Source organism: Ovis canadensis, chromosome 2 (genome assembly GCF_042477335.2).
Source record: "Ovis canadensis isolate MfBH-ARS-UI-01 breed Bighorn chromosome 2, ARS-UI_OviCan_v2, whole genome shotgun sequence".
NCBI classification, from domain to species: Eukaryota; Metazoa; Chordata; class Mammalia; order Artiodactyla; family Bovidae; genus Ovis; species Ovis canadensis.
This window is the reverse complement of record NC_091246.1, coordinates 191,675,001-191,702,204: the sequence shown is the minus strand read 5'-3', so window position 1 is coordinate 191,702,204 and position 27,204 is coordinate 191,675,001. Positions and strand designations below refer to the sequence as shown.

Sequence of the window (27,204 nt, the reverse complement as noted above, 5' to 3'; positions counted from 1 at the left end):
AACTTACTAAAACTGACTTATTAATAAATAGAATATCTGAACACCCCTATATTTATCAAAGAAAACCCCAAGTCAAAATGTTTTCACTGGTGAATTCTATCAAACAGTTGAAAAGAAATAATATTTATTTTACATAAACTCTTTCAGAAAATAGAGGAACAGGAAAAAACTTTCTAACTCAGTTTAGGAAGCCTGAATAATCCTGTTATAAAACCCAACAAAGGCATGAAAGGAAAATAAGATTATACACAAAGTAACCTCAAAGTAAGGCATCATGACATTTCTTATTTAAATAGTTCATTGTGTATCTCCTAAGAATAAAGACATTCTTCTGCAAAACCATTATCACACCTAAATATTTAACAGTTCTCTAAAATCTTCTAATGTCAGGTCCATATTCCGATTTCACTGATTACCTCAAGATTGTTCTTTATAGCTGTTTGTTTTGTTTTGGTTTGGTTTGTTTGTTTTCAGTTCCACACCAGGATTCACTCAGGGTTAGCCCTAGTTTGCTGAATCTCTTGGGACTCTTTTAATCAAGAGCCACGGATTAAAGACTTGAACAAAAGACCTGAAACCATAAAACTAGAAGAAGACTTGGGTGCTAATTTCCTTCACACAGATCTTGGTGATGATGTTTCGAATCTGACTCCAAAGCAAAAGGAACAAAAGTAAAAATAAACAAGGGCCAGGTGTTGCTAGTGGTAAAGAATCCAGCTGCCAGTGCAGGAGACACCAGAAACACAGGTTCGATCCTTGGTTTGGGAAGATCCTCTGGAGGAGGGCATGGCAACTCACTCCAGTATTCTTGCCTAGAGAATCCCATGCACAGAGGAGCCTGGTGCATGGGCTACAGTCTGGCTTACATAGCCCACCAGGCTCCTCTGTCCATGGGGTTGAAAAGAGTTAGATACAACTGAAGCAACTCAGTAGTAGTAGGAACAACCTAAGTCTCCAGTGATGGATGAATGGATAAAGAAGATGGTGTGTATATATACATATGTACAGTGGAATACTACTTGGCCATGAAAATAATAAACCTTGGCATTTTCCACAACCCTGATGTGTTAGGTAGTTAGAATAGGAAAAAGGAGTCCAAAATGGCAATGGCTAATAGACAAAGAAAGGGGAAAGCCCGTGAAAAGGGGACAAAGGAATAATCCATGGACCTGAGTGAGAACCTCAGATGAAACAAACACGTCCCCTTCCTGGCTAGCCCTAATTTCCATAGGCAGACTTGGGGAGGAGACAAAACACATAAAAAGAGGGAGCCAAGACAGGTTGAGGTCTCTCCATTGAGGTGCCCCCACCCTCATGCCTCAAGGGTGTACTATCCTGTGTTTGCCGATTAAAACTCTGAGCTGTAACTGAGCTGTAACACTGGTCACAGTTTAAAATCTTTGTTGCAGTGAGACAGAATCGAGGAAATTACACACTCTCCTGACAGGAGAGTTTTATTTGACAAAGTATAGTACACCCTCGAGGCATGAGGGCAGGCGGACCCCAAAGGAGAGGCCTCAACCCATCTTTGTCTTTTAGCCACCACCATTTTGGATTCCTTTTTCCTATTCTAACTACCTAACATATGGACCTAGAAGGTAGGATGCTAAGTGAAATAAGTCAGAGAAACACAAATACCATAAATACCATACCACCATACACAAATGCAATATCACTTAAATGTAGAATCTAAAACAAGCAAGCAAACAAACAAACAAAAAACCACCCCTAGCTCACAGTTACAGAGTAGATTGGTGGTTGCCAGAGGCATTGGTCAGGGAGACAGAGAAATGAATAAAGATAAAAACTTCCAGTCATAAATTAGATATGTCCTAGGGATGTAATGTATAGCATGGTGATTATACTAATACTGCACTGTACATTTGAAAGTTGTTAACAAAATAGATCTTAAAACTTCTCATCCCAAGAAAAGCAAATTTTTTGTAGCTATGCTAAGATGACAGATATCAACTAGGTTTGTTGTGATATTCTACCGTTACAAGTATTGAATCATTATGTTGTACACCTGAAACTAATATGTTATATGTGAATTACCCTTCAAAAGAAAAATCAAAGTTAAAGAGAAAAAGAATATCCAAATTACTCCCATGATGTCAGTTTTCCTGCAGGGCCAGGCCAAGTGTCCTGCAGGTGGAGGGCTGTGTATTCACTGTGTCCTGAATGCCTGGGGTAGGACCGAGCTAAGCAGTAGGTGGGGCCTGCAAGCTGCTGGACTTGACGCAGTTCTGAGTTCTCCTCCCCACCCACCTCGCTTTCACGCCCTCAGCAACACAAGTTGATGGTCTGCGTTCATTTTTCGGGAGGTTTAATCTGTTTTATTGACTTTTCAGATTCTCAAATCAATACTCATAATCATGCCCAGCAGAAATAAAAATCCGTCTCCAGCTATTTTGCCAAACAGAGTTGATATTTACACAAAGCTGGATGACAGCTTCAAATAGCTCATAAGTCTCAGCAGAAGGCCGTCCATCACCTGGGGCTGGGGGGCACAGGAGTCCAGGCAGCCACACACTGCTGCCTTCCAGAGGCTTCCCTGGGGTGGGGACCACGGGGTGGGGCCACAGGCCCAACTTCAAGGGCCCTTGTGCAAGTCTGGAACCTCTCTGCAACATCCTCATTTGTAGATTGAGTGGCACAATAGTAAGAGGACCTCCCTGCGTTAGACAGGATGGTTATGTTAGCTCCCCACCAGGGCAGCCACTGGTCCACAGGGTGGACCAAGGAGAGACCCCTGGGTTGAGGTGGAGGGCTGCTCTCAGGAAGGACTTTTTCCCTGGGATTTAGAAGCAGGAGAACTTGCCAGTCAGCAGGGGTCCTTGAGATGGACAAGATCTCACAGCTGAGGCCTTGCAGAGTAGGGAGCAGGCTGGTGAGTGGGCAGGGGGTGAGGCCAGGAAGGTTGTCGTGAGTTTGAAGTGAGGAGACATGTATCCAGTGCCTGGTGTGGGATTTTGTGTGTCATCGGGGCAGAGAGTACAAAGCCCACCCCACCTCCTACCAGCATGGCCTGCTTGGACATGGTGGGGGAGGAACGCTGAGTAACAAGGTTTACATGCCCAAGAAGACTGAAGGCAACCCCCACGCCTTCTAGACCTCGACCCATTTTGTGGTTCTCCATTGCTTGGCTGTGGTACCCCCGTGAAAGGCTGAGCACTGGTCTCCTGCTGTCCCTTCTCGTTCAGCAGCCCTGCCAACCTCGTGTTGGGTTCTGGGGATGGAGGGACAGAGTGGGACACCAGGGGTGATCTGGTGCTGGACAGGCAAGTGCCCTGGTGGAGCCCAGACTAACCTGCAGGTGCCGGTTGGCTGGGATTTTCATGCCCACTTTGTAGAGAAGGGCAAGTCAGGCGAGTGTCTGAAGAAAGGAGGAAGTGAGCCAGGCCTTTAAAATAGGGAAGGCACATGACTGAGCTGAGGGTTCTCGGGTCCTGAAAATGACTTGCTGTGCTTCTAGAAGGCCAGGGGCCTTGCCTTTATTTTATCCTGTTAGCAGAAGATACCTAGAAGTTAAGTGGGACCTCCTCACGACCAAGGGTGGATGGTGGGAGGGGTCCACTTTGGGTGCAGACAGTATGAAGATGTATGGTTGATGAAAAGTATAAAAACAATGATAAAACAGATTGAGTTGCTCCGCTTTTCAGGGTCACCCTGTACCAGTAATCTAAGCAATGTTGGTAATAAGATTTTCCTCTGGGGAAAAATCTTTCTTTAAGTAAGTTCTAAATAATTGCTCTGGCTAGTTTTCATGATGTACTTGTGAGCACAATGAGCATATTTTTAATTGTGTGTGTGTTAGTCGCTCAGTCATGTCTAACTCTTTGCTACCCCATGGACTGTAGCCCACCAGGCTCCTCTGTCCATGGAATTTTCCAGGCAAGAATGAGTTATCCTTGAATAAACATCAGTTTCTACATGGAAGACGATTTATTAATTGGAGTATAGTTGTTTCACCACGCTGTGTTAGTTTCAGGTGTACAGCACAGTGATTCAGTTTTAATATATATTAAAGTCTTTTTCAAATTCTTCCCCCCTGTAGTTTATTACAAGATATTGAATATAGTTCCCTGTGCTATACAGTAAGCTCTCATTTTTTAAATCTATTTTATGTATAGTATAGTGTGTATGCAAAGCCCAGCCTCCTAATTTGTCCCATTCCCTTTACCCTTTGGTAACCACGAGTTTGCTTTCTATGTCTGTGAGTCTTTTTTCTATTTTGTAAGTAAGTTCGCTTGTATCTTTTTTTTACTTTTTAGATTCCACCTATAAGCGATTTCATATGACATTTGTCTTTCTCTTTCTGACTTCCTACACTTAGTCTGATAATCTCTACACCCATCCATGTTGCTGCAAATGGTATTATTTCATTCTCTCTTATAGCTGAGTAGGGTTCCATTGTACGTATGAAGCACATCTTTATCCATCTTCCGTCAGTGGATGCTCAGGCTACTTCCATGTCCTGGCTGTTGTAAGTAGTTCTGCTACGAATATTGGGGCACATGTATCTTTTTGAATTAGAGCTTTCTCCAGATATATGCCCAGAAATGGGACTTCTGGATCATATGGCAGCTCTATATTTAGTTTTTTGCATGGAAGATATGAGAATTCCCCTTTATACAGTATGCAGGTCAGGAAGCAACAGTTAGAACTGGACATGGAACTACAGACTGGTTCCAAATTGGGAAAGGAGTACGTCAAGGCTGTATATTGTCACCCTGTTTATTTAACTTATATATAGAGTACATCATGTGAAATGCTGGGCTGGATGAAGGGCAAGCTGAAATCAAGATTGCAGGGAGAAATATCAATAACCTCAGATATGCAGATGATACCACCCTTATGGCAGAAAGCAAAGAGGAACTAAAGAGCATCTTGATGAAAGTGAAAGAGGAGAGTGAAAAAGCTGGCTTAAAACCCAAAATTCAAAAAACAAAGATTATGGCATCTGGTTCCATCACTTCATGGCAAATAGATGGGGAAACAATGGAAACAGTGAGAGAATTTATTTTCTTGGGCTCCAGAATCACTGCAGATGGTGACTGCAGCCTTGAAATTAAAAGACGCTTGCTTCTTGGAAGAAAAGCTATGACCAATATAGACAGCCTATTAGAAAGCAGAGACATTATGTGGCCAACAAAGGTCCATCTAGTCAAGGCTATGGTTTTTCCAGTAGTCATATATGGATGTGAGAGTTGGACTATAAAGAAAGCTGAGCACCAAAGAACTGATGCTTTTGAACTGTGATGTTGGAGAAGACTCTTGAGAGTCCCTTGGACTGCAAGGAGATCAAACCAATCAGTCCTCAAGGAAATCAGTCCTGACTGTTCATTGGAAGGACTGATGCTGAAGCTAAAACTCCAGTCCTTTGGCCACCTGATATAAAAAAGTGACTCCTTGGAAAAGACCCTGATGCTAGGAAAGATTGAAGTCAGGAGAAGGGGATGACAGAGGATGAGATGGCTGGATGGCATCACCTACTCGATGACATGAGTTTGAGCAAGCTCTGGGAGTTGGTGATGGACAGGGAAGCCTGGCATTCTGCAGTCCACGGTGTCACAAAGAGTCAGATAGGAGTGAGCGACTGAACTGAACTGAATTTTATACAGTTAGTCCCTGACACACACAGACTGAGCTACACATGTCACAAGGGTAAGACCATGTTTAAGAATCATTCCAGCTTCTTTCAGGCATAGTAAATGTTTCCAACTCCCAGTGAAATAAACTGCTCAAGTATAATGATTAAAGAGAAAATTCTAGAACTTGTGATAATTAGTATTTGAAATTGAAAGCAGTTAAATAGTGTAATGCTTTTGTTTGGTAAGCACAGATTTAGTTCACACATAAACCATTTGGCAGAATTTGAATAGTCTCTTTAAAATCTCAGTTTACATTTTTCAATATTGGTTGGTTATTTTGGAAGAAAAAAACAGTAAATCAAAAAAATAAAACATGACATCACTGTATGAGTCAGTAATTGCCTAAATTGTACCCTTTGCAGATGTTTTTGCTTTATTAAATCTCACTTGTTAGTTACAAGATAATTATTTATGTAAAACATTATTACCTCAGCCTGTAACTAGGGGATCAAAGTTCAGATTGTTAGGTAGACAGGAGAGGTATTGTTGACGTTTTTCCTTTGAAGTATTATGATATTTGATTTCTTTTCCTTCCAAGTTTTTCTTCACTGCGTGTGTGTGTATGTATGTATGTGTAACATTAGCAAGAGAGAAATTTCACAGTAAGTGTTCTTTTCTGGTCATTAATATTTTTCGGTTGCAAGATTATTACTGAAAGCAGGTTTGTTGTGTGGAGGAGGGTGCGGTGTGGATGACGTGGCAGGCCATGTGGAGGCCCTCAGGATCCAGCACCCTGGGCATCACACCTTGCCAGTCATGCTGGCGTCTGGGACCTTGACAGCCAGAAGGCCAATCTGTGTCTCAGTTCCTCTGACTGGAAATGGAAGTGACCACCCTCTCAAGGTGACTGGGGACCCCTGGGTGACTGAGGTGACTGAGGCGTGGGAGGAGCAGGGGCTCAGGCCCCGAGGGGACACTTGTGATGTGAGACCTTGTGTTCTCCACAACCTGTCCATGTGACTTCCGGTGAACAGGCACACTTCCTGAGCCTCCGCTTGCTCAGCTGTCGGAGAACATCACAACAGCTCTCTCTGAAGTCTGCGGTGAAGGGTTAAATGAAAGGACACATGCAAGAGCCGGGCCCAGCCCTAGGCGAAGGGCAGCTCACACGGCCGAAACTAGAGTTATCTCAGCAAGAAAATAAATGACGACATTAGCTTGATTTTAACCCAAAGAATAAATTAAACATTCACCTTTTTATACTGATATAAATAAAAATGAAATAAATACATAAATTGGAGAGACAGACAGCTCTTTCTTACAGTAGAATTCCATTAATAAACATGGGAGAGGGACTTCCTGCTGCTCCAGTGTTAGGACCTTGCCTTCAAATGCAGCGGGTGTGGCTTGGATCCCTGGTCAGAGAGCTGGGATCCCCCATGCGTCGGGACCAAGAAGCAAGACATACAGCTGAAGCGGGGTTGTAACAAATTCAAAAAAGATTTTACAAATGGTCCACATCAAAAAAAAATTTTTTTTAAGTGGGAGAAAAAAGAGAAATTATATATTTCCGTCTCCATTTCTATCTCTGCACCTATATCTATCTAAGAAGTCATAAGATCTGCAGTGGGCAACCTGAAGACAGTAGATTTGATGGTGTAGTTATCATCCAAGTCCAAAGGCAGAAGAAGATGACCAATGTCCCAGCTTGAAGACAGGCAAAGAGAGCCAGTTCTCCCTCTTGCCTTTTGTTCTATTCAAACCCTTAGTTGATAAGATGAGGCCCATCCCACCGGGAAGGGCAATACACTTTACCCAATCTACCAATTCAAATGTCAATCTCATCCAGAAACACCCTTGCAGATACCTCATACACATAATCCCAAATAACATTTAATCAAATAACTGGCTGCCCCGTGGTCCAGTCAAACCACACAAACTTTGACACACAGACTTTACCATCTCAGATGGTTCTTGGGGTCTTGCCTTAGTCAACTTGAGAGTGGTGGTGCCATTTACTGAGATGAGGACCCTGGAAGAGGAGAAAGATTGGGGATTAATTAAAATGATGATGCCTGTGAAATCTCTAAGGAAATGTCAAACAAGCAGGTAAATATTACAGCCTAGAGTTTCTGAGTGAGGTCTGCATTTCAGAGTCATTAGCACATAGACCATGTTTAAAGTCTTGACATTGTGTGAGCACAGCTGGGAAGAGGAAACAGAGGGAAGGGATGCAGACTGAGCTTGGGGCCCTCCAGCACTCAGAGGTCAGTGGGAGGAGAAAGGGGCCACCAAAAGACAAAGAAGGAACGGCCCGAAGCCATCCCCCTACTTTTGTTTCCAGCAAAGTCTGAAATGGGGCTCCACCAGTTGCAAATCCGTTTAAGTGAAGGGACAGTCATGTGACCCACAGGCTTGTTCAGCCCATCCCAGGGCAGTAACATTTCTGGGTGCTTCTTACGTGTCATGAGGTGCTTCTTCCCTCATAGTCCCTCATTCTTAGGAGGGCTTCCCTCATAGTTTACTTGGTAAAGAATCCACCTGCCATGCAGGAGACCCCGGTTGATCCCTGGGTTGGGAAGATTCCCTGGTGAAGGGAAAGACTACCCACTCTAGTATTCTTGGGCTTCCCTTGTGGCTCAACTGGTAAAGAATTCACCTGCAATGCAGGAGACCTGGGTTCGATCCCTGGGTTGTGAAGATCCCCTGAAGAAGGGAAAGGCTACCCACTCCAGTATTCTGGCCTGGAGAATTCCAGGGACTGTATAGACCATGGGGTTTTAGAGAGTCAGACACAACTGAGAGACTTTCACTTTCACTTATGTGTCAGGACCTGAGCTGACCCAGACAGGGTACCTGCTGGCAAGAGGCTCACAGTCTGATGGGGATGCTGGCTCTCAGCAGATCACTTCAGCGCCCAGGCAGACAATTCCTGCTTACACATGAATTCAACGATCCTTGACTGAATCCCTGCTGCAGGCCAGAAACAGCTGAAAAAAACAAAATGCAAAGTCTAATGAGACTCGGGCTTGCTTTCGAGGAGCTTGCAGTCTTTTGGGAAGACGGATCTATTCAGATATCCATTCAGATATTTCAATAAAACAGGGCAAATGCTCCCATGGAGACTTTCTCATACGCCATGCTGAAAGTCAGTGGATTTGGCAGGAACCAACCACCTACTAGCTGGGGCTTCCCAGGTTGGTAAAGAATCTTCCCAGTTGGTAAAGAATCTGCCTGCCAATGCAGAAGACGCAAGAGATGTGGGTTTGATCCCTGGGTCGGGAAGATCCTCTGGAGTAGGAAATGGCAATCCACTCCAGTATTCTTGCCTGAATGATCCCACAGACAGAAGAGCCTCCAGTCCATGCGGTCGTAAGAGTTGGACATGACTGAGCATACGGGCCACCACCATCTGGTTACCTGCCTCTCTCCCCCAGAACCTCATGGTCAGTGTGTGATGCAAAGGCCCCATCCAGAGGGAAATGTGTCACTTCATTTCATTTTTATAGCCAACATCTTCCATGAAGCTGTTCCTGTTTTCCAATACCTGGTAAGTCAGCAGACACAGACGTAGCTCCACGTGCCACACACACACACACACACACACACACACACACATACACACCCTGTTTTCTGGTTTTCAAATATCTGAATTGTTAGGTCATTCTCTTCCCTGGCCAAATGGCTGTCTGCCGAGTGCTGGGCGGCCCATAAATCGTCCTGCCCGTAATATAAAACACAGCCTTTATTGACAGCGGGTCTGCTCGTAGAAGCCGTGCTGGCAGCTCGTAAAGCTGGGCCCGGTGTCACTCCCACCGAGCTGAGGCCATAAAGGACAGGGGGCTTACCTTGCACTCAGGCAGCTGGCTGCACTGCAGGGCCCATGGCAGCAGGCCTAATGGGGCCCCCCCTCCCCGCCACCTTGTAAAGTGTCACAGTTAGACATCACTCCTCCCGGCCCCAGGGCAATTTCTTCCAAGGAGAGAGACAGTTCCCTGAACAAGGCTTTGTCCCCAAACCCCAATTTGGCACTGGAATCCAAATGCCCGAGTAGGAGGGAAGTGACACTTTTGGCTCTTTGGCCACAACGGCCCATGGTGTGTGGCTAGGGGCACATTTCCATAGTGCTTGCTGCTGCCACACAGCCCTGCCCCCCGCCGACCTCATCATTAGAGCTTCCCAGCTATGCCAGTGTGGGTGACCACAGCTTGCTCTCTTGAGACCCCTGAGCACCACAGCCCTGCTAGAACAAGACCCCCTACCCAGAGCAGGTGGTTCCATCAATTGGTGATTCTCCTCAACTCACTCTCCAGTGGCTAACGATCCCAAACCTTCTCCTTGGTTCTTAAGCCTGTGACCACTGGTCTCCCAGCAGACCACCCCAACTCCTGCATCAAGGGGAAGAATGCCGGGCTGTGATAAGTCACTTTAATCATGCCCGACTCTTTGCGACCCCATAGACTGTTGCCCACCAGGCTTCTTTGTCCATGGGGACTCTCCAGGCAAGAGTACTAGAGAGGGTTGCCATTTCCTTCTCCAGGGGATCTTCCCGACCCAGGATCAAACCCTGGTCTCCTGCGTTGCAGGTGGATTTTTTACTGTGAGCCACTAGGGAAGCCCAAGAGGAAGAATAGGAGCTCCTTTCTCTTCCCAGGGCCAAGCCTCCATGCCCACCTCCATCTGCTCTCTCCTGTTTCCTTCCCTCTTGATCCTGCTATCTGCGGCCAGTTCTCCCTCCTGGCAGCCACCAGGGTTTAATCCCCACCGTGTGCTCTTGTTGGTTGCACTCCCCCTTGTCTAGCGGCCTCTCCCTTCAGCTGGGTCCCTCTCAGCAGCTCTCCAACACACTAAATCTCCCATAAAAAGTCACATATGGACCCTCTCCAGTTCTTACTCTCTCTTTCCCTTTCCCTTTAGCTGGCACCTTTCTTTTTTGTTTTAATTTTATTTTAATTAATTTATATTTTTAGGTTGCCCTGTACAGCACATGGGATCTTAGTTCTCCGACCAGGGCTCAAACCCAGGACCCCTGCCTTGGAAGTGCACAGTCTTAAACATTGAATTGCCAGGGAAGCCGCTAGCTGGCACCCTTCTTGAAAGAGTTGTCTCCCATCACTTCCTTCTCTCCCCACCTTCTCATCTCCCTCTTCTTGCCCGGCTCACACATCCACACAGCTCCTGCTCCTGGAGCCAGTGAAGTCACTCAGCAAGTGTAAGTTATGCCTTGAGCTTGATGCTCATTTGTGTTGCAGGGAAAAAATGCAACAGGAATGCAGGGGTGGACGGAGTGTATATTTTAAATAGGGTGGTCAGGGCAGCAAAGACCTGAAAGTGTGAGTTCTGTGTGTATCAGGGGAAGGACATTCCTGGCAGCTGGAACAGCAAGTGGAAAGCCCCCAAGGCAGAGTGTGTTGGGAGTGTACCTGGCAGCAAGGAGGCCGGGGTGGGAGAAGGAGAGTGATTGGGGTAGGGGAGACAGTGAGATCCTGGAGAGCCTTGTGGGCTGTAGCACTTGGGTGGGGTGGATGAGGGGCTCAGGGTCAGTGCTTGGGAGAAGTGACATGATCTCGAAGAATGATCCAACTGGAGGATGAGACTAGGCCATAGGAGACAAGGGTGGGAGCAGGTGGACCAGCAAGGAAGCTTGGAATAACGTGAGGCTACAGCAGTGGAGTGCTGGTCAACCAGCTCTTCCAGCGGGCGCAGGGAGAGCCCTGATCCAGTCATTTCACGGTGAAACATTCCCCCACGGTGCAGTTGCACTGCCAAGTGTCTGACAACTGCCTGGGTACTAGGGGAGTCCAGGACCTCATGGGGTCCTAGGGCACCACGGTGAAAAGTGAACAGATTCTGGATATTCTCTGAAGTTAGAGCCAAAAGGATTTCAGGATATGAGAGAAATGCAACGGCCAGGGGTGACCGCAAGGGTGCCCAGTCTAGTGGCAGTCAGGGGCACTGGCTACGGTCGCCATGCCCCTTCCTGGAGAGGTTCCCTCCCAGCCTGTGTCCTGGGGAACCCTCCCCAAACCCGCCAGCTCTGGTTCTTCACCATCTCTTGCTGTCCCTTCTAGACTCTCTGGCAGCCACAGCCTCTTGGTTCTGACCCTTGATTGCTGGGGTTTCATAAGACTCCCTTCCCGGCTCCCAACCCCTGAGGCTCCATGTTACCCTAGGTAACCTCAGCCTCCTACATGTGATTGACTCACAAGCCAGCATCACTGCCCCTACTTTCCTCTGAGTTCCAGACTCATCCATCCTAACACCTCTTAGGGCTCTCTCTGGGAGGTGTGCAAAGCATGCTTACTCAACATGTGCAAATCTGAACTCCTAGTGCCCCCACTCTGCCCTGCCCACACTGTCTCCACCCATCACACTGGCCCTCGCACAATCCTTCATCTGTCAGGGCAGGGGGGTCAGTAACTGGGACAGCTTCTAAAGCCTCCATCTGTCACTACTCACATGGAACCCTCCCCCAAGTCCTCTGGATTTCACCTCCTAGGTAGTCCTTGGGTGCCCCACCATCGTCCGTCTCTAACATCATCCCTCCCCGGTCGCCTCTGATCGCCAGATGCCTGGGTTCTTGGTGTGGCCTTGCACAACCTGCCAAGCTGGACCAGGTTTTCACCATGCACGTCTTAGTGCACAGGCCCTTGCTGCTGTAGTGTTTCTGGCGCTCTTAGGATGTGACAGAAAAAAGAAGAAACAAACATTTTCCCCAAATCTGTGGCTTGTCTTTCGTTCTCTTAACGGCATCTCTTGCTGAAACACATTTCTCATGTTGATAATGCCCAGTTAATCAGTTTTCCCTTTTATGGGTTATGTTTTTGATCATGTGTATAAGAATTCTTTGCCTAAACTCAGGTGTCAAAGATCTTTTTCCTAAAAGCTTTACGATTTTTGAATTTTGTATTTATATACTGTATTTTGAGGTAATTTTTTTATGAGGTTTCTATGAAGGTTTTTTATTTATTTTTTTTTTGGTCTATGGATATTCAGTAGTTTCAATACCACTGGTTGAAAAGATGACAATTTATCCATTGAATTGTCTTTACTTCTTTGTCAAAAATGAATTGATCCTATTTGTGTGGGTTTATTTCTGTACCCTCTGTTCCAGGGATTGGCTGAATATTTTCTGTGAAGGGCCGCATGGTAAATATTTTATGATTTGTTGGCCATGTAGTGTCTGTCTCATATCCTTAAATAGACCCAACCCTTTAAAAATGTAAAACCTGTGCCAGTACTATACTGTCTTGATTACTGTGTCAGCCACCATGGAAAGCAGCATGGAAGTTCCTTAAAAAACTAAAAATAGAGTTATACCATATGATTCAGCAATTCCACTCCTGGGCTTATATCTGGATAAAACTGTAATTCAGAAAGATGCATGCACCCCAGCGTTCATAGCAGCACTCTATACAATAGCCGGGACATGGAGGCAACCAAATGTCCATCGACAGATGAATGGATAAAGAAAATATGGTACATATATACAATGGAATACTATTCAACCATAAAAAGGAATGAAATTGGGTCATTTATAGAGATGCGGAAGGACCTAGAGACTGTCATACAGAGAGTAGTAAGATAGAAAGAGAAAAACAAATAATCATATATTAATGCATATATGTGGAATCTAGAAAAATGATACAGATGGACTTATTTGCAAAGCAGGATTAGAGACACAGATATGAGAACAAATATATGGATACCAAGGGGAAAAAGTATGGGTGGGAGGAATTGGGAGATTGGGGCTGACATATATACACTGTTGATAATATGTATAAAACAGGTAACTAACGAGAACCTACTGTATAGCACAGGGAACTCTACCCAGTGCTCTGTGGTGACTTGAATGGGAAGGAAGTCCAAAAACAGAGGAGATACTTGTGTATGTATGACTGATTCATTTCGCTGTGCAGTAGAAACGAACCCACCATCATAAAGAAACTATACTCCAGTAAAAAGTGATTAGTTAAAAAATATAAAAACTATTCTTAGCTCACAGTTCGTACGAAACAGTTCTCAGGGCAGCTTTTCTCTTTGGGTTGTGTTTTGCAGACTCTGGCTCTGTCCGGTCGATTGATCTGCTTGTTTCTGTCACCGATACAACCCACACTATCTTATCCATAGCCGCTTTATAGGTAAGTCTTAAAATCTGGTGGGATGAGCGCTCCAGCTTTATCCTCTGTCTTTTAATTGATGCTTTTAGGCCACTCTCATTTTGTGTAATTATTGATATGTTTGGATTCAGTTCTACCGTTTTATGTTTCGTTGTCTTTGTTTTGTCTTTCCGGCCTTCCTTTGGGCTATTGGGCCCTTCTGAGGATTTCATTTCAATTTCTCTATGGCGTTCCTGCACACATCACTTTGTATAGTTTGTTTGTTTATTGATTGTACCAGGAAAGACAATACGCACACTGAACTTTGTTTCCTGACGCTCAGTACTTTACCACTTCAAGTGGAATGCTGTTATCTAGCCCCTTAAGTCCCTTAACCTCTTCCTTCTTCAAGACACCCTTGTCTTACTACATGTGCTGTGTGCTCAGTTCCTCAGTCTTGTCTGACTCTTTGTGGTCCTATGGACTGTAGTCCACAGGGCCCCTCTGTCCTTGGAATTTTCCAGGCAAGAATACTGGAGTGGGTTGCCATTTCCTCCTCCAGGGGATCTGCCTGACCCAGGGATCGAACCCATGTCTCCTGAATCTCCTACATTGCAGGCATATTCTTTACTGCTGAGCCACTGGGGAAGCCCACATACATACTTTGAAAGCCCTCACCGCTTCAGCTGTTAAACAGTAAATCCACTACACACAAATGAGTTTCACTGAGATCATATTTGTAAGTCCGGTTTGTTTGTAAGTCCAACAAAGTCAGCCTAGGAACCCAATGAACACAGTTAGCTGTATAGTGCTGTATTATAGTAGGTTTATAATACTTTTTTTATACAAATAATGCATAACAAACCAACAAACACACAAAAACATTTTAATCTTATAGTACAGTACCTTGAAAAGTACAGTAGTACAGTATAGTACAGTACAAACAGCTGGCATACAGGGGCTGGCATCAGGTGAACAGGCAAGAAGAGTTACTGACTGGCCGAGGAAGAGGAAGTGGGAGATGGTAAGGAGGAAGAACTGTCAGCAATAGGAGGCGGAGGCAAGATGCAGTTTCACTTGTGCTTGATGTTGATGGCACAGCCTCTGGTATATTGCTGGATTTAACTTTATTTACCCTTTAAAAAAATGATCCAGTGACGTCTGTGTAGTAGGTCTTTTTTTCTCATCATATGACATGGTAGCACTGGATTGCTACAAGCTACATTCCGGTCATCTGTCTCAAAAACTGACATTGCCTCCTCACATAAAGAAGACCCCCTTGCCATTTCCTGCATCGTGAATCTCTTTAGTTCTTCAGTTACTTCTTCCTCTTGCCTCTCTTCATCCTTTCTCTGGGCCTCCGGTTCCATCAGGTCTTCATCACTAAGCTCCTTGTGTTGCACAGCAAAGAGTCCGATAAAGTGGTCCTCTTCCAGAACTAGCTCCAGCTACTCACTGAGGGTCAGGAAGTTGCTGATGATATCTTTGGATTCCTCATCCACGTCCTCAAATCCATGAAAATTATGAAAAAACTGCAGATATAGGTTCTTCCAAACCCCATTCATTGTAACAATTGTAAACTCACACCAGGAAAAGTCACTGTTTTTTATGGCCTTGTAGATGTTATAGTCTTCCCAAAATTGTTGTCAAGTTGCTCTTGATTCATCACTCATCTTTACAGCTTGACCAAAAGTGTGACTTAAATAGTATTTTCTGAAAGTTGCTGTAACTTCCTGGTCCATACGGTGGATAAGCAATGTAGTATTCCACGGCAGATACATTACTCTGACTTTACGATGAAGGTCATCCATACATGAGGGGTGGCCCAGAGTACTGTCGAGCAGTAAAAGAATGTTAAATAGGACATCCTTCTCCAAGCTATGTTTTCTCTACCTCCCAGATAAAGTGGTGGAAAAACTAGTCCTGGAAAATGACCTGTGTAACCCAGGCTTTGGGGTCACTCTTCCACACAACAGGAAGCGAGCCCTTGGCTATGTTTTCAAGGACTCTTGGGTTCTCTGAATGATAAACTAAGAGAGGCTTAAGCTTCATATTGCCAGAAGCATTGCCACCATACAACAGAGTTAGTCTATCTTTTGGTGCTTTATAGCCTGATTCCAACTTTCCTACTTACTGATGTAACTTTGGTCTGGCATCCTCTTCCAGTACAGTCCCATCTCACCCACATTCAAAATCTGCCCAGATAAATACACAACTTCACCAGTAATTTAAGTGTTTCAGGAAATTTCCCAGCAGCTGCTGTATCTGCACTCACTGCCTCGACACTGACATTCATGTTGTGAAGTTCGGTTCTAGTCTTGAACCAATGGAACCAATGAATCCAGCCACGGCCGGCATTAAGATTTGCATCCTCTGAGTCACTGCCATGTCTCTTCTTCAAGTCTTCATAAAGGCTTTTAGCTTTCTTTTGAATCAGTATTAAGCTGAGCGGCACTCAACTCTGATGTTGATCCTGCATCCACACGCTGAGAAGTTTCTCCATCTTCTCCATCACTTTTCTAGGTTTCTTTGATATTATTGCCGACATCATTGGCACAACAGACTTACATGTCCCATGATCTTGTCCTTGTTCTTTAGACCTGTGCCGACTGTTGAACAATTCATGTCATAAGAATGAGCGACGTCTACCACCTTTTCACCTCGCTCCACTCTCTCAATTATTTCCACTTTTTTCCCAGTGGTTATTGCTTGGCGCTTCTGGACATCTTGGGCTTGAAATAAAGATTCTGTACTGCTGTCCTCTATACACTACTGTACACTAACGTACACAAAAGCACAACCACTTGTAGGGTACATGCATGTGACAATATACGCCAGACACATGAAATTATCGTCAGTAATTGGACGTGCAAAAGCAGGTTTGCATCTTTGAAAGTCCGCAACTTGAAAGTTTGTATGTAGGGGACTTCCTGTTTATTTTAAAGAACTCAGGAGGGAAGAGTGTCCTACTGTATTTATCCAGATATCGTTTCTATTCCTCTTCCCTCCTTCCTGATGCTCCATTTTCTTTTTATATCATTTCCTTTCTACCTTTAGAGCGGACCTGCTGACAATGAATTTCTCTTCCTTTTCCTTCATCTGAGAGTATTACTTTCATCCCCAAAAGATATTTTCATGGACACAGAGTTCCGCACTGACAGTTCTTTTCTTTCAACATTTAAAAAATATTTCACTTACTTCTGGCCTCCATGGTTTCTGATGAGACGTTTCCAATCCCTCAGACAACTTCCTATTCATCTTCAAAACCTGGATCAGGTCTTATTTCTCATTCAAATTATGCTGATTTTATGGGCCCCCTCCCTCCCTGCACCATTGGAGAAGGCAATGGCATCCCACTCCAGTACTCTTGCCTGGAAAATCCCATGGATGGAGGAGCCTGGAAGGCTGAAGTCCATGGGGTCGCTAAAAGTCAGACACGACTGAGCAACTTCCCTTTCACTTTTCACTTTCTTGCATTGGAGAAGGAAATGGCAACCCACTCCAGTGTTCTTGCCTGGAGAATCCCAGGGATGGGGGAGCCTGTCGGGCTGCCATCTCTGGGGTCGCACAGAGTTGGACACAACTGAAGTGACTTAGCAGCTCCCTGCACCATAATACAAGCCCATCACACCTTCCTAACTGTGATGTCATCACACACATCACTCTACCTGTAGTGATCCAGTCACATGTCGGGCTTGCACACTTGTTTTTGCTCATTTTCACCAGCTGAGGGGTGGAAGAGAAAGGAGCAGAGGGAGGAAGGGAGGGAGGAAAAAGGAAGGAAGAAGGGAAGAGAAGAGAAAGGGGAAGATGTCAAAAAATGGGCCAAAGAACTAAATAGACATTTCTCCAAAGAAGACATATGGATGGCTAACAAACACATGAAAAGATGCTCAACATCACTCATTATTAGAGAAATGCAAATCAAAAACACAATGAGGTACCATTTCACACCAGTCAGAATGGCTGCGATCCAAAAATCTGCAAGCAATAAATGCTGGAGAGGCTGTGGAGAAAAGGGAACCCTCCTACACTGTTGGTGGGAATGCAAACTAGTACAACCACTATGGAGAACAGTGTGGAGATTCCTTAAAAAATTGCAAATAGAACTACCTTATGACCCAGCAATCCCACTGCTGGGCATACACACCAAGGAAACCAGAATTGAAAGAGACACATGGACCCCAATGTTCATCGCAGCACTGTTTATAATAGCCAGGACATGGAAGCAACCTAGATGTCCATCAGCAGATGAATGGATAAGAAAGCTGTGGTACATATACACAATGGAGTATTACTCAGCCATTAAAAAGAATTCATTTGAATCAGTTCTGATGAGATGGATGAAACTGGAGCCAATTATACAGAGTGAAGTAAGCCAGAAAGAAAAACACCAATACAGTATACTAATACATATATATGGAATTTAGGAAAATGGCAATGATGACCCTGTATGCAAGACAGGAAAAAAGACACAGATGTGTATAACGGACTTTTGGACTCAGAGGGAGAGGGAGAGGGTGGGATGATTTGGGAGAATGGCATTCTAACATGTATACTATCATGTAAGAATTGAATCGCCAGTCTATGTCTGACGCAGGATACAGCATGCTTGGGGCTGGTGCATGGGGATGACCCAGAGAGATGTTATGTGGAGGGAGGTGGGAGGGGGGTTCATGTTTGTGAACGCATGTAATAATTAAAGATTTTAAAATTAAAAAAATAAAAAACTAAAAAAAACAAAAACAAAAACCTAAAAAAAAAAAAAGAAAGGGGAAGATGAAAAGGAAGAAGGAGAAGAATAAAGAGGAGGAGGAGGGGATGAAGGGGGAAGAGAAGGAGAAGAGGAAGTAAGAGGAGAGGAGAGGAGAAGAAGGAGGAGATCAGAAGACAGTGAAGACTGATCACCTTTCAGGAACCTCAGATGACCTCTGAATTCAGAGGATGTTTCTGGACTTCCAAGGAAGAAAGTCAGTTTACAACCATGTAGCGAGTCTTTCATACCCACCCAGTTGCAGGAGATTTCCAGGTGGCTCAGGAAGCCGTTGATGAGGCCTTGTATGTTGCTGCAGGCTTCTCCATGCATCCCTCCATCACTGGACTGTCTTTTTCAGCGGACTTCAGTGCCTGCACTCAGAGGAAATATGCTTCAGTAATAAATTTTCTGGAACCAAAGCAGGCCAGTGGAGTGCAGTTTTGAAGTTGGAAGGGCCCATCAGAGACCCTGAGGTCACAGTCGTAAGATAGTCTCATTTCTTTTACTGTGAGATCATGGCCCAAGGCCTTTGGTCTCTGTTCAGCCTCCAGCTGCCAGAGTTCCTCTTCTTTTTCTTCCTTCTTCCCCACCCCAATCTATTTAAAAAGCAAACCCCATTACCTTTTAACGACAACTTCACTGTTTCTATAGCTTCATCTCTTTGAAGCCTCATTTCAAATAAATCCTGAATGGGCTACTCACAAGGTCCAGTTTCTATCCATTTGTCAAAGTTTGGTTCACATTTTCCTCTATGAAGCTTTCTAGAGCCAACGGATTTGGAACTAAACTCAGCAGAAATAATCAAAACCGCTTATGGCTTCTCATGGGCTGAATCAGACAGAGCTCATCCTTCAAAGAACTCACAGACCACCAGGGCCAGAAAGAAGGGAAGGACTGGAGAGTACATATGGGCTGCTGCTGCTAAGTCACTTCAGTTGTGTCCAACTCTGTGTGACCCCATAGACGGCAACCCACCTGGTTCCCCCGTCCCTGGGATTCTCCAGGCAAGAACACTGGAGTGGGTTGCCATTTCCTTCTCCAGTGCATGAAAGTGAAATGTGAAAGGGAAGTCACTTAGCTGTGTCCAACCCTCAGCAACCCCATGGACTACAGCCTTCCAGGCTCCTCCGTCCAGGGGTTTTCCAGGCAAGAGTACTGCAGTGGGGTGCCATTGCCTTCTCCACATATGGACTATGCCTGTGTTATTATTCCTGGGGAGCCAGCTTGCTAGATGACCACTAAATTAGATGACCAAGATAGTCATGGCACCCTGGACTCACAAGTTCTCTGCGAAACAGGTTTTGTGGATTTAGAACCTTAGAAAAGATCTCTAGGTGCATTGGGCTATTGGCAACTCACAGGATTTCAGTATGCTGCCAGGTACGCTGGTAAATGTTTAATGACCAGCTCTCTGGGGTTGAGGGCAGGAAGCCCTGATTAACAGTGTTTGCTGGTTTCCATGGTGTAAATTCTCCCAACACGGCCGGTGTCAAGTGATCACTGTAAATGTTCGGGACGTGGATAGTTTTACTGACCAGTGGGATAGTCGTAAATTGCCCCAAAAGTATTTGTGTGAATTGCTCTGAGCCTGCTTTTCAGATTTATATTTTAACCAGCAAAGGGAAGTAAAAAAAAATCTGAGGCAACTCACTGCAAATTTCATCTGCTTGCGAGATGAGGTATCAGATTTTTAAAAATTACTTGCAAAACTGGGTTAAAAATATCAAGCCTATATAATAAACCATCTTCAAATCATTTTAGTACCAATCATTCTATAACTTTCAGTTTTGAACCTGGCATTTTGGAGAGAGGAAAAAGTGAGGACCTGACTTGATGTCAGTTTGTTGTTCAGTTGCTAAGTTGTGTTCGACTCCTTGCAGCCCCATGGAAGGCAGCACGCCAGGCTCCTCTGTCCCTGGGATTCTCCAGGCAAGAATACTGGAGTGGGTTGCCATGCCTTCCTCCAGGGGATCTACCTGACCCTGAGATTGAATACACATCTTCGAATCCTCGGCAGGCAGGTTCTTTACCAATAGTACCCCTTGGGAAAAGCTTCCATACATTTTCCTTAACCATAAACAAAAGTTATTGGTTGGGAAGAAAAGTACATCATAGGATCAGAAGCTGGCTTTGGCACCTCACTGGTTACAGGGCAACAATGAATGACTCCACTCTGCTCCCCTTTTGGACTTAGAGCCAACTGAGATACAGACTCAGGAGAGAGATGGAGGTCCAATTCAGTCTTATTATTAATATGATCCAGGTTGGTCTGATGTGGTAGGCTGGATAATTGTTCAAATACTGATCTGTGATAATTCTGCAGGAGGCGTGCATTCCCGGATTCCATTGATTTGGGGCTCAGTCATGTGACCTGCCTTCTGCTCCTAGCCTAGGTCATAAGTGACCACCTCTGTGTTCACGTGCCCTTTGGAACTTGTGCCATCGCCATATCCAAGCAATGCTCTGGGCCCAGGGGAGAAGGCCCAGGGGCAAAGCTGAGCTGCCATCTGAGGCACCCCTCTCAGCTGACTCGCAGACTACCAAGCTAAATAATTGCTGGGTGTTTTGTGTTTCAGGACTTCTGTGCTTATCAGACAGTGTTACCATGTTTCTTCAGAAATTGGTACCCGGAATGGGAGGCTGTTCGCACAAGTTCTCAAATATGGAGCATTGCTTTGGTACAGGGCAGTGAGGACACTTAGAGGAGGTTGGAAACATGGCAAGGAAAATAGTGACTTGGATGGTGTGGTGAAGAAACAGTCGGTAAAAGGATTGCCTATGGTCTTCTGGGAGCGAGGAAATGTTCTCGTGAATTTGTGGAATTTGGCAGGCTGGTTTCCAGGCAGAATATTATAAACAGCATCTTCTTTGAGCTGTAAATCATAAGGAACCACAAGTAAAAGATGAGTTCAGAAAGGAAACAGCCAGCATAAAGCAGAATTTAGAAAATAAAACGATCACTTATCTCTTATCTCTTTGGGCTCTCAAAGATGTTCAAATGAAGCTCTGGTGCACCGCAAAGAGACTAGGGCAGTGCCTGTGAGACATGGCCTCAGGGCAAAGATGAACTCTGGGGTGTGTCCTTGATATTATGGTCCTTGAACGGAATAAGGTGACTCTTGAATAGCCCTTCATTGACAATGAGGTGCCTAGACATAGCCTGATGTGGGGTGTCAGTAATCAGTGTAGAGATGCCCACTGATAGAGGAATTATGGGTGTGGCTTTGGTGCACAGAGTAGACCGGAATCAAATATCAAAACCCACCAAGTCTGAGGGAGTTGAGTGGGCAAATGTATTGTAACCATGGAGTATATTGAGCGTGCTTGACACATAAAGTACCTCAAGCTCTCAACCCTCTTCAGGCAGGAAGAGGTTGAAGAGTTACTCTGCTCCTCAAGAGGGCACACTTTTCAATGTCCTCTTTAGAAGTGGAAATGTTGATGGAAAAACAAAGAACACTCCAACATGGATGCCGAAGAATAGTAGACCGGGGAACATTCCACCCCAGGGTAAGACCACAGCACGACTTCAGAGGCCGTGGACCAGCGGCTGAGATGGGAGTGGAGCCCGCAGTGATTTTGAGCCTGGGCCACTGTGTGCTGAGCGTGCGCATGTGCCTGGGGGACAGAGCTCTGTTTTTAGGTTAGAGCAGATGGAGACCACATGATCTAGACTCTGAGCCTGACGATTGACTGGAGAGGCCTCTGAGGGTCTTGGCTGAGTCTATTCTACATGTGGGAAGGATCTCAGTGCACGAGGGCGGACTGGGGATGACTGTACTATTCCTGAGAAATAGTCACTCTATCCCTCTTACTCCTATGGAAGGACACTCCCCATCCCTGATACGGGTTTGCCACATGACTTGCTTTTGCCAGAATGAGGTGAATGTGATGGTGCCCTGGTTCTGAGCGGAGGCTTGAGAAGGACTCACATTTTTCTGCTTGCTCTCCCATGCTCCTGACATTGCTACGAGAAGGCAATGCCCATGTCCTGACCAGGGAGGAAGATGAGGGTCACGTGGAGCAGCTCCAAGCTGCCCCCGCCCAGCCGGCTGGATGAGCTGCTTCCAGCGGAGTTGCATAGACGCCCAGCCCAGCCCAACAGGGATCAGCCAACCGTCAATGAAGCCAGACTTATGAGTGAAATAGATGCTGTTCCCTGGTGCTAAGGCTTCGTGGGTATGGTCATGCAGCATGATCGTGGCTGAAGTTAAGCGACACAGAGGATGTGGTTAAGTTGAATGGCCTCAGTGGACTTCTTAATGCTGTAGCCCATCCAGTCTCAGGCAGCACTGAACTCCTGGCCTCTCCCTGCCCCCAAAGCAGGGCACAGCTGCCTCCGGGGGACTCAGGATGTGATGTAGAAGAGATGAGAGGCCTGAAGATGATGGACTTTGAGAGCAGAGGAAAGGGCTCAGCCGGGTGTGCTCTGTTCCTCCTCCCGAGGGTACAATCCGCTAAATTCCTGGGGTGGGGACTCGGCTGTAGTCTTTCCACAATGAGGATACGGCCAGAGATGCAATGGTTCCCTAACACATAGCGAAGACTCTGGGACACCCCCAGAAAGGAAACCTGCTGACTTCCCTTCCCCTCAGGGGTTTCCTATACTTGCTATTTTTCTGAGCATCCGTGACCTCTCTCAGAACCAGCTTTCAGCTGAGTATCTTTCAGGCGGCTTCGGGAACTCTCCGAGCTGGGTGCCAAGGTTTCTCTCCTAGAGCAGAAGGCATTAAGGGGCCTGGGCTGGGATCCCAGAGGCCAGCCTAACTGGTTCTATAGAAGGTGCCGTTTACTTCTTTCAACCCCATCCTGGGTTCTCCCCTCCCAGTTCCGGAATTCATCCCACGCCCCATTGGTTCCCCTCACTGGTCCTCCTGAGACACACGGCTGTAGCTCAGTCGCTTCAGTGGCAGTTTGCTGGATCGCCAGACCCAGGTAACCCTGTGCACCTGCCAGGCCCACCCCCGAGGGCTCAGAGTCCCTGCATGTGGCTGCTCCCCATGGGCTCCTTCGCCCGTGGCCAGCTGCTGGGTATCCAGGGCTCCATCAGCCTGCCTGATTCTGCTTTGGCACCAGAGGACAGGGGGCTGCCTGTCTTCCTCTCCCTGCCTCCCACAACTCAAGTGCGCTCGTCCAACTGCCTGGCCAAGAAGGACTTCTGACATGAGGAGGGCTTGAGACCATTGCTGCATCTCACAGCCAGCAAACCAACGTAGATGTTCCAACCACCTGGCTGGAAGAACAGCAAGATGTTCCCTCTACAACGTCAAATCCTGCTCACCACCCCCCCTCCCCCGCTCCCACCCTGAGACAACAGATAAACAGCCAGTAAATGCCCCAGCGTTAAACATTTCCTGGCGAAGGCGGAACAGTCAATTTTGATGCTGCTGAGAAAAAAAAATACAGCCTCATTTCTGTTCAAATGCACTGAATTTACTGCCTAGGTTTTCATTAACTAATGTCAAGGAAGAAGCAGATAGACCAAATAAATTATGAAAAAATTACTTTTTTTTAATGTACAAAAAACAACTTATTTACAAGTTGAGTATGTCATCTCAATTCATAGCATGTAGAAAAAGCTAAAAATGTTTTGGAGATATAAATCTGACCGGATGATGCACCTACAGTATTTTCAGGGATGCTGTTTTCTGTACAGATTATATACAAACAGGGAACGGCCAGTGAAATACTAGCCCAGGGAAAGAACATGCACCACACAGAGCACAGACCCTTGGAGGTGTCTCAGGGCTGTCATTCGAACTTGACCTTGTCTTTGAACCCTGACAAAGCACTTGCTGCTCTGGGGTGTAGAGTCCCAGGTGAGGTTTTGGCCACGTTCTGGTTGAAGCCAGGCTCATAGTCAGTGTCAAGTTCATAGTGATGCAGGTGGATTCAGCAAGGTTGCCACAAGTCCAGCATGAGAAAGGTGTGGGGTGTTTGTGAACGTGTGTGGTGGGGAGGATGCATCCATTCACCCTCCCATATGTTCGGGAACAATGTCTTCTGATGCCAGTTCCAAATTCCATTTCCAGGTGGGGCTTGGTCAACACTGAACAGGAAAATTCAGAGATGGTCCCTCAGAGTCCCAAGAATCAACCCTTTCACAACCCCACCCCTGCCCAAAATGCCATGCATATCACTGCTGTCTGTGAAATGAACAGGTGGGCGGAGGGAAGGGAGACCAGAAGATACCAGGACTGCACGTTGTAGCGTGGGGTCAGTCAGGGGGGCCGCTGGTGAGTGGACAGCATGGCCTGGAGGGATGTGGGCAAAGGCTGCCATCAAGCCACACAGTTCTCCACCATAAGGTGGGTGGACAGTGCATTGGAGAAATAGGGTTGGGTAAACATGTGACTTCCTCTTCCAACTGGGAGACCTCCAGGGCAGCCTGAGGCTGGGCCCCCAGTGTGCTTTCTTTACCCAGGCCCCCCTCATCACACATTTCAGCTCACCTTGGTCCATCCCTAACCCCCAGCAGCTCCAGCAGCCCCGAGGTATTTAGAAATGTGTTCTTTTCAGGAAGGGCTACATTCTACATGCATGAACATTGTAAACATGGTCTGGAGAGGCCTGGGCAGCTTCTGGGCTTGCCCTGAGTATTACACTGTTTTATTTCCTTTTCTGGGCAATGTTTTCATACTTTACTCATCCATATATACTTGGACAGTCAGCCAGCCACAAACTTGGCTTTGCAGGGTAGAGACAGCAGCTCTACCAAACACATAATAAGGATGTGCTTCCAAACCATCCAGGTAAAAAAAATAAATTTCCCCCTCCACAGCAAGGGATGTCAGAGGCTTCAACAATTAAGTTTCACAGAAGAATTCCCACGGGCCAGGAATCCCTTTACCTTGCAGGCACCGGAGCAAGAAACTTATCTTCCTGGATTAGAATATCTGGTATGGCTTTTGGATGATCCAAATCCAAATGTGGTTCCTCTCACCTCTTTCCATGTGTGCTTGGAATGCCCTGGGCCAATGTTATCCCTCGTTAGCCAAATGACAGAGGTGACAAAGCCAGAACACTCCCATAAACACCAGAGGCTGTGAAGCACTGTGTAAACGAGTTCTGTATCCCTGCCTTGCCTTTTCCGCGGAGACTTTTGAGAGTTCCAAAAGACTATCTGAAGGAAGACCAGACGGGATGCACATAAACCTGCCCTTAAAGCATCTGTGGCTGAACCAGCCACTGGCCAAACTCCCTCAGACCTATTTAATACTTTTTGGGGAAAAAGGTAAAACACAAAAGCACCGTGCCCTGGGAAGCGATGGTCCCTCCAAGTCTGCTCAGTGCCAGGGGCCGGGGCCTTAGGTCATCATGTTCAAGAACTTGCTCTCCTCGGCCAGGCTGGTGAGCATGGAGCTCATGTCCCCCACGGCCATGTTGCTGATACCGGCGGGGATGGAGGGCAGAGTCAGGGAGCCGCGTGGGGTGGTGAGGCGGGAGGAGCTCTGGGAGAGGCCGTGGAGGAGGCTGGGGCTCAGGGCGCCAGAAAGCAAGCTGGAGTGATCACTGTCATCCATGATGGCATCAAAATCAATCTGGGGTGCCTCAAGTAGCTGGGAGTCCACAGTGCTGGACACCTGGTTGACCCCTGGCGAGGGCAGGGCCTGGGGCTGTGTTGGCTGGGGTCGCAGGGCTTGGCAGCCGGCCTGGTTCTCAGGGCCTCCATTCTGCTCGTACATGTGGATCTGGCCGTAGTAGTAGAGCATGCTGTGGTCCTGGGTCCCACCTGTGTCCTGCGGGGGTGGCTGGGGGGGTAGGGACAACATGCTGCCCATTGTTCCCTTGGGTATAGACTCTGCCATCTCCTGGTTGGCTGACATAGCAGCCATGGCATGGCCAGTTGCCCTGGCATAGGCCAGCTGCTGCCCAGCACGTACCCCGCGGTGGCGGGCGGCAGGGCCAGGCTCTGGGGGTGGCCGGGGTTGCATTAGGCCAAAGCTAGATCCGGCTGCCCCCATTGTGCCCTGCTGGGGCTCCATGAAACTAGGTTGGTGGGAAGGCACCAGGTTGGGGCCTTGGTGGTAGCCCTCCTGGCTCATGGTGGTCACAAGGTGATGACTCTGCTGTGGGTAGTTCTGGGCTGGGTGAGGTGGTGGCATCCCAGCCAGGCTGGAATTGGGCATGCCGAGCTCCCTGTGGCTGTTGCCCATCATGGTGGGGTCAGGAGCAACTTCCATTTGCTGGGGGAGCCCCAGGTGGCCTGGCTTGGTTGACATGCTGCTGCAAGAGGAGGGGAACTGGTTCAGGGTCCCACCCATGGTGCTCAGCTGGGGGTGGGCTTGGCTGTAGCCGGGGTGGGGGTTCACTGCAGCAGTCACGTTGGGACACTGGCTGCCAGCCCCTGGCTGCCGCAGCTGCTGTGTATAATTTGCCCTGGGTGTGGATGAGGCTCCACTGTAGGGCTGTAGGTGCAGCTGTGAGCTGTCTAGGCCCCCGGGGCTCGCCTGCAGGCCCTGTGGATTGTATCCTGGGTACTGGCCGAAGGCTGGCTTCTGTGGTACCACAGCTAGGTTGCCCTGTGGGAAGGGCAGAGGCTTCACCTGGCTGGCCAGTGCATCCACAGTGCCTGAGCTCACTTCGTTCCACTGCACAGGCATGCTGTTCTTGCTCAGGCTGGAGGGGGCCCCGTAGCCCAGTGGGCAGCCTCCCAGCACCGGGGCGGAGGGGCCCACGTTCGAGTCTGCAGCTGCTATGGTGCGGTGGCCGTGCAGCCCGGGGCTGGGCAGTTTAGGGTTCTCAGAGAAGCAGG

The 27,204-nt window shown here is 46.8% G+C and overlaps 1 protein-coding gene across 2 annotated transcripts in view; it reads right to left on the bottom strand.

The window, feature by feature from the left end:
* Nucleotides 1-23,939: 23,939 nt before the first annotated feature.
* Nucleotides 23,940-27,204, bottom strand: part of GLI2 (GLI family zinc finger 2) — a 261,304-nt gene continuing 258,039 nt past the window's right edge. For both annotated transcript variants that reach the window (XM_069574446.1, XM_069574447.1), the window contains one exon: nucleotides 23,940-27,204. This exon is cut by the window's right edge and continues 975 nt beyond it. In XM_069574446.1, coding sequence (XP_069430547.1) covers nucleotides 25,757-27,204 — 1,448 coding nt within the window. In that variant the 3' untranslated portion in view covers nucleotides 23,940-25,756.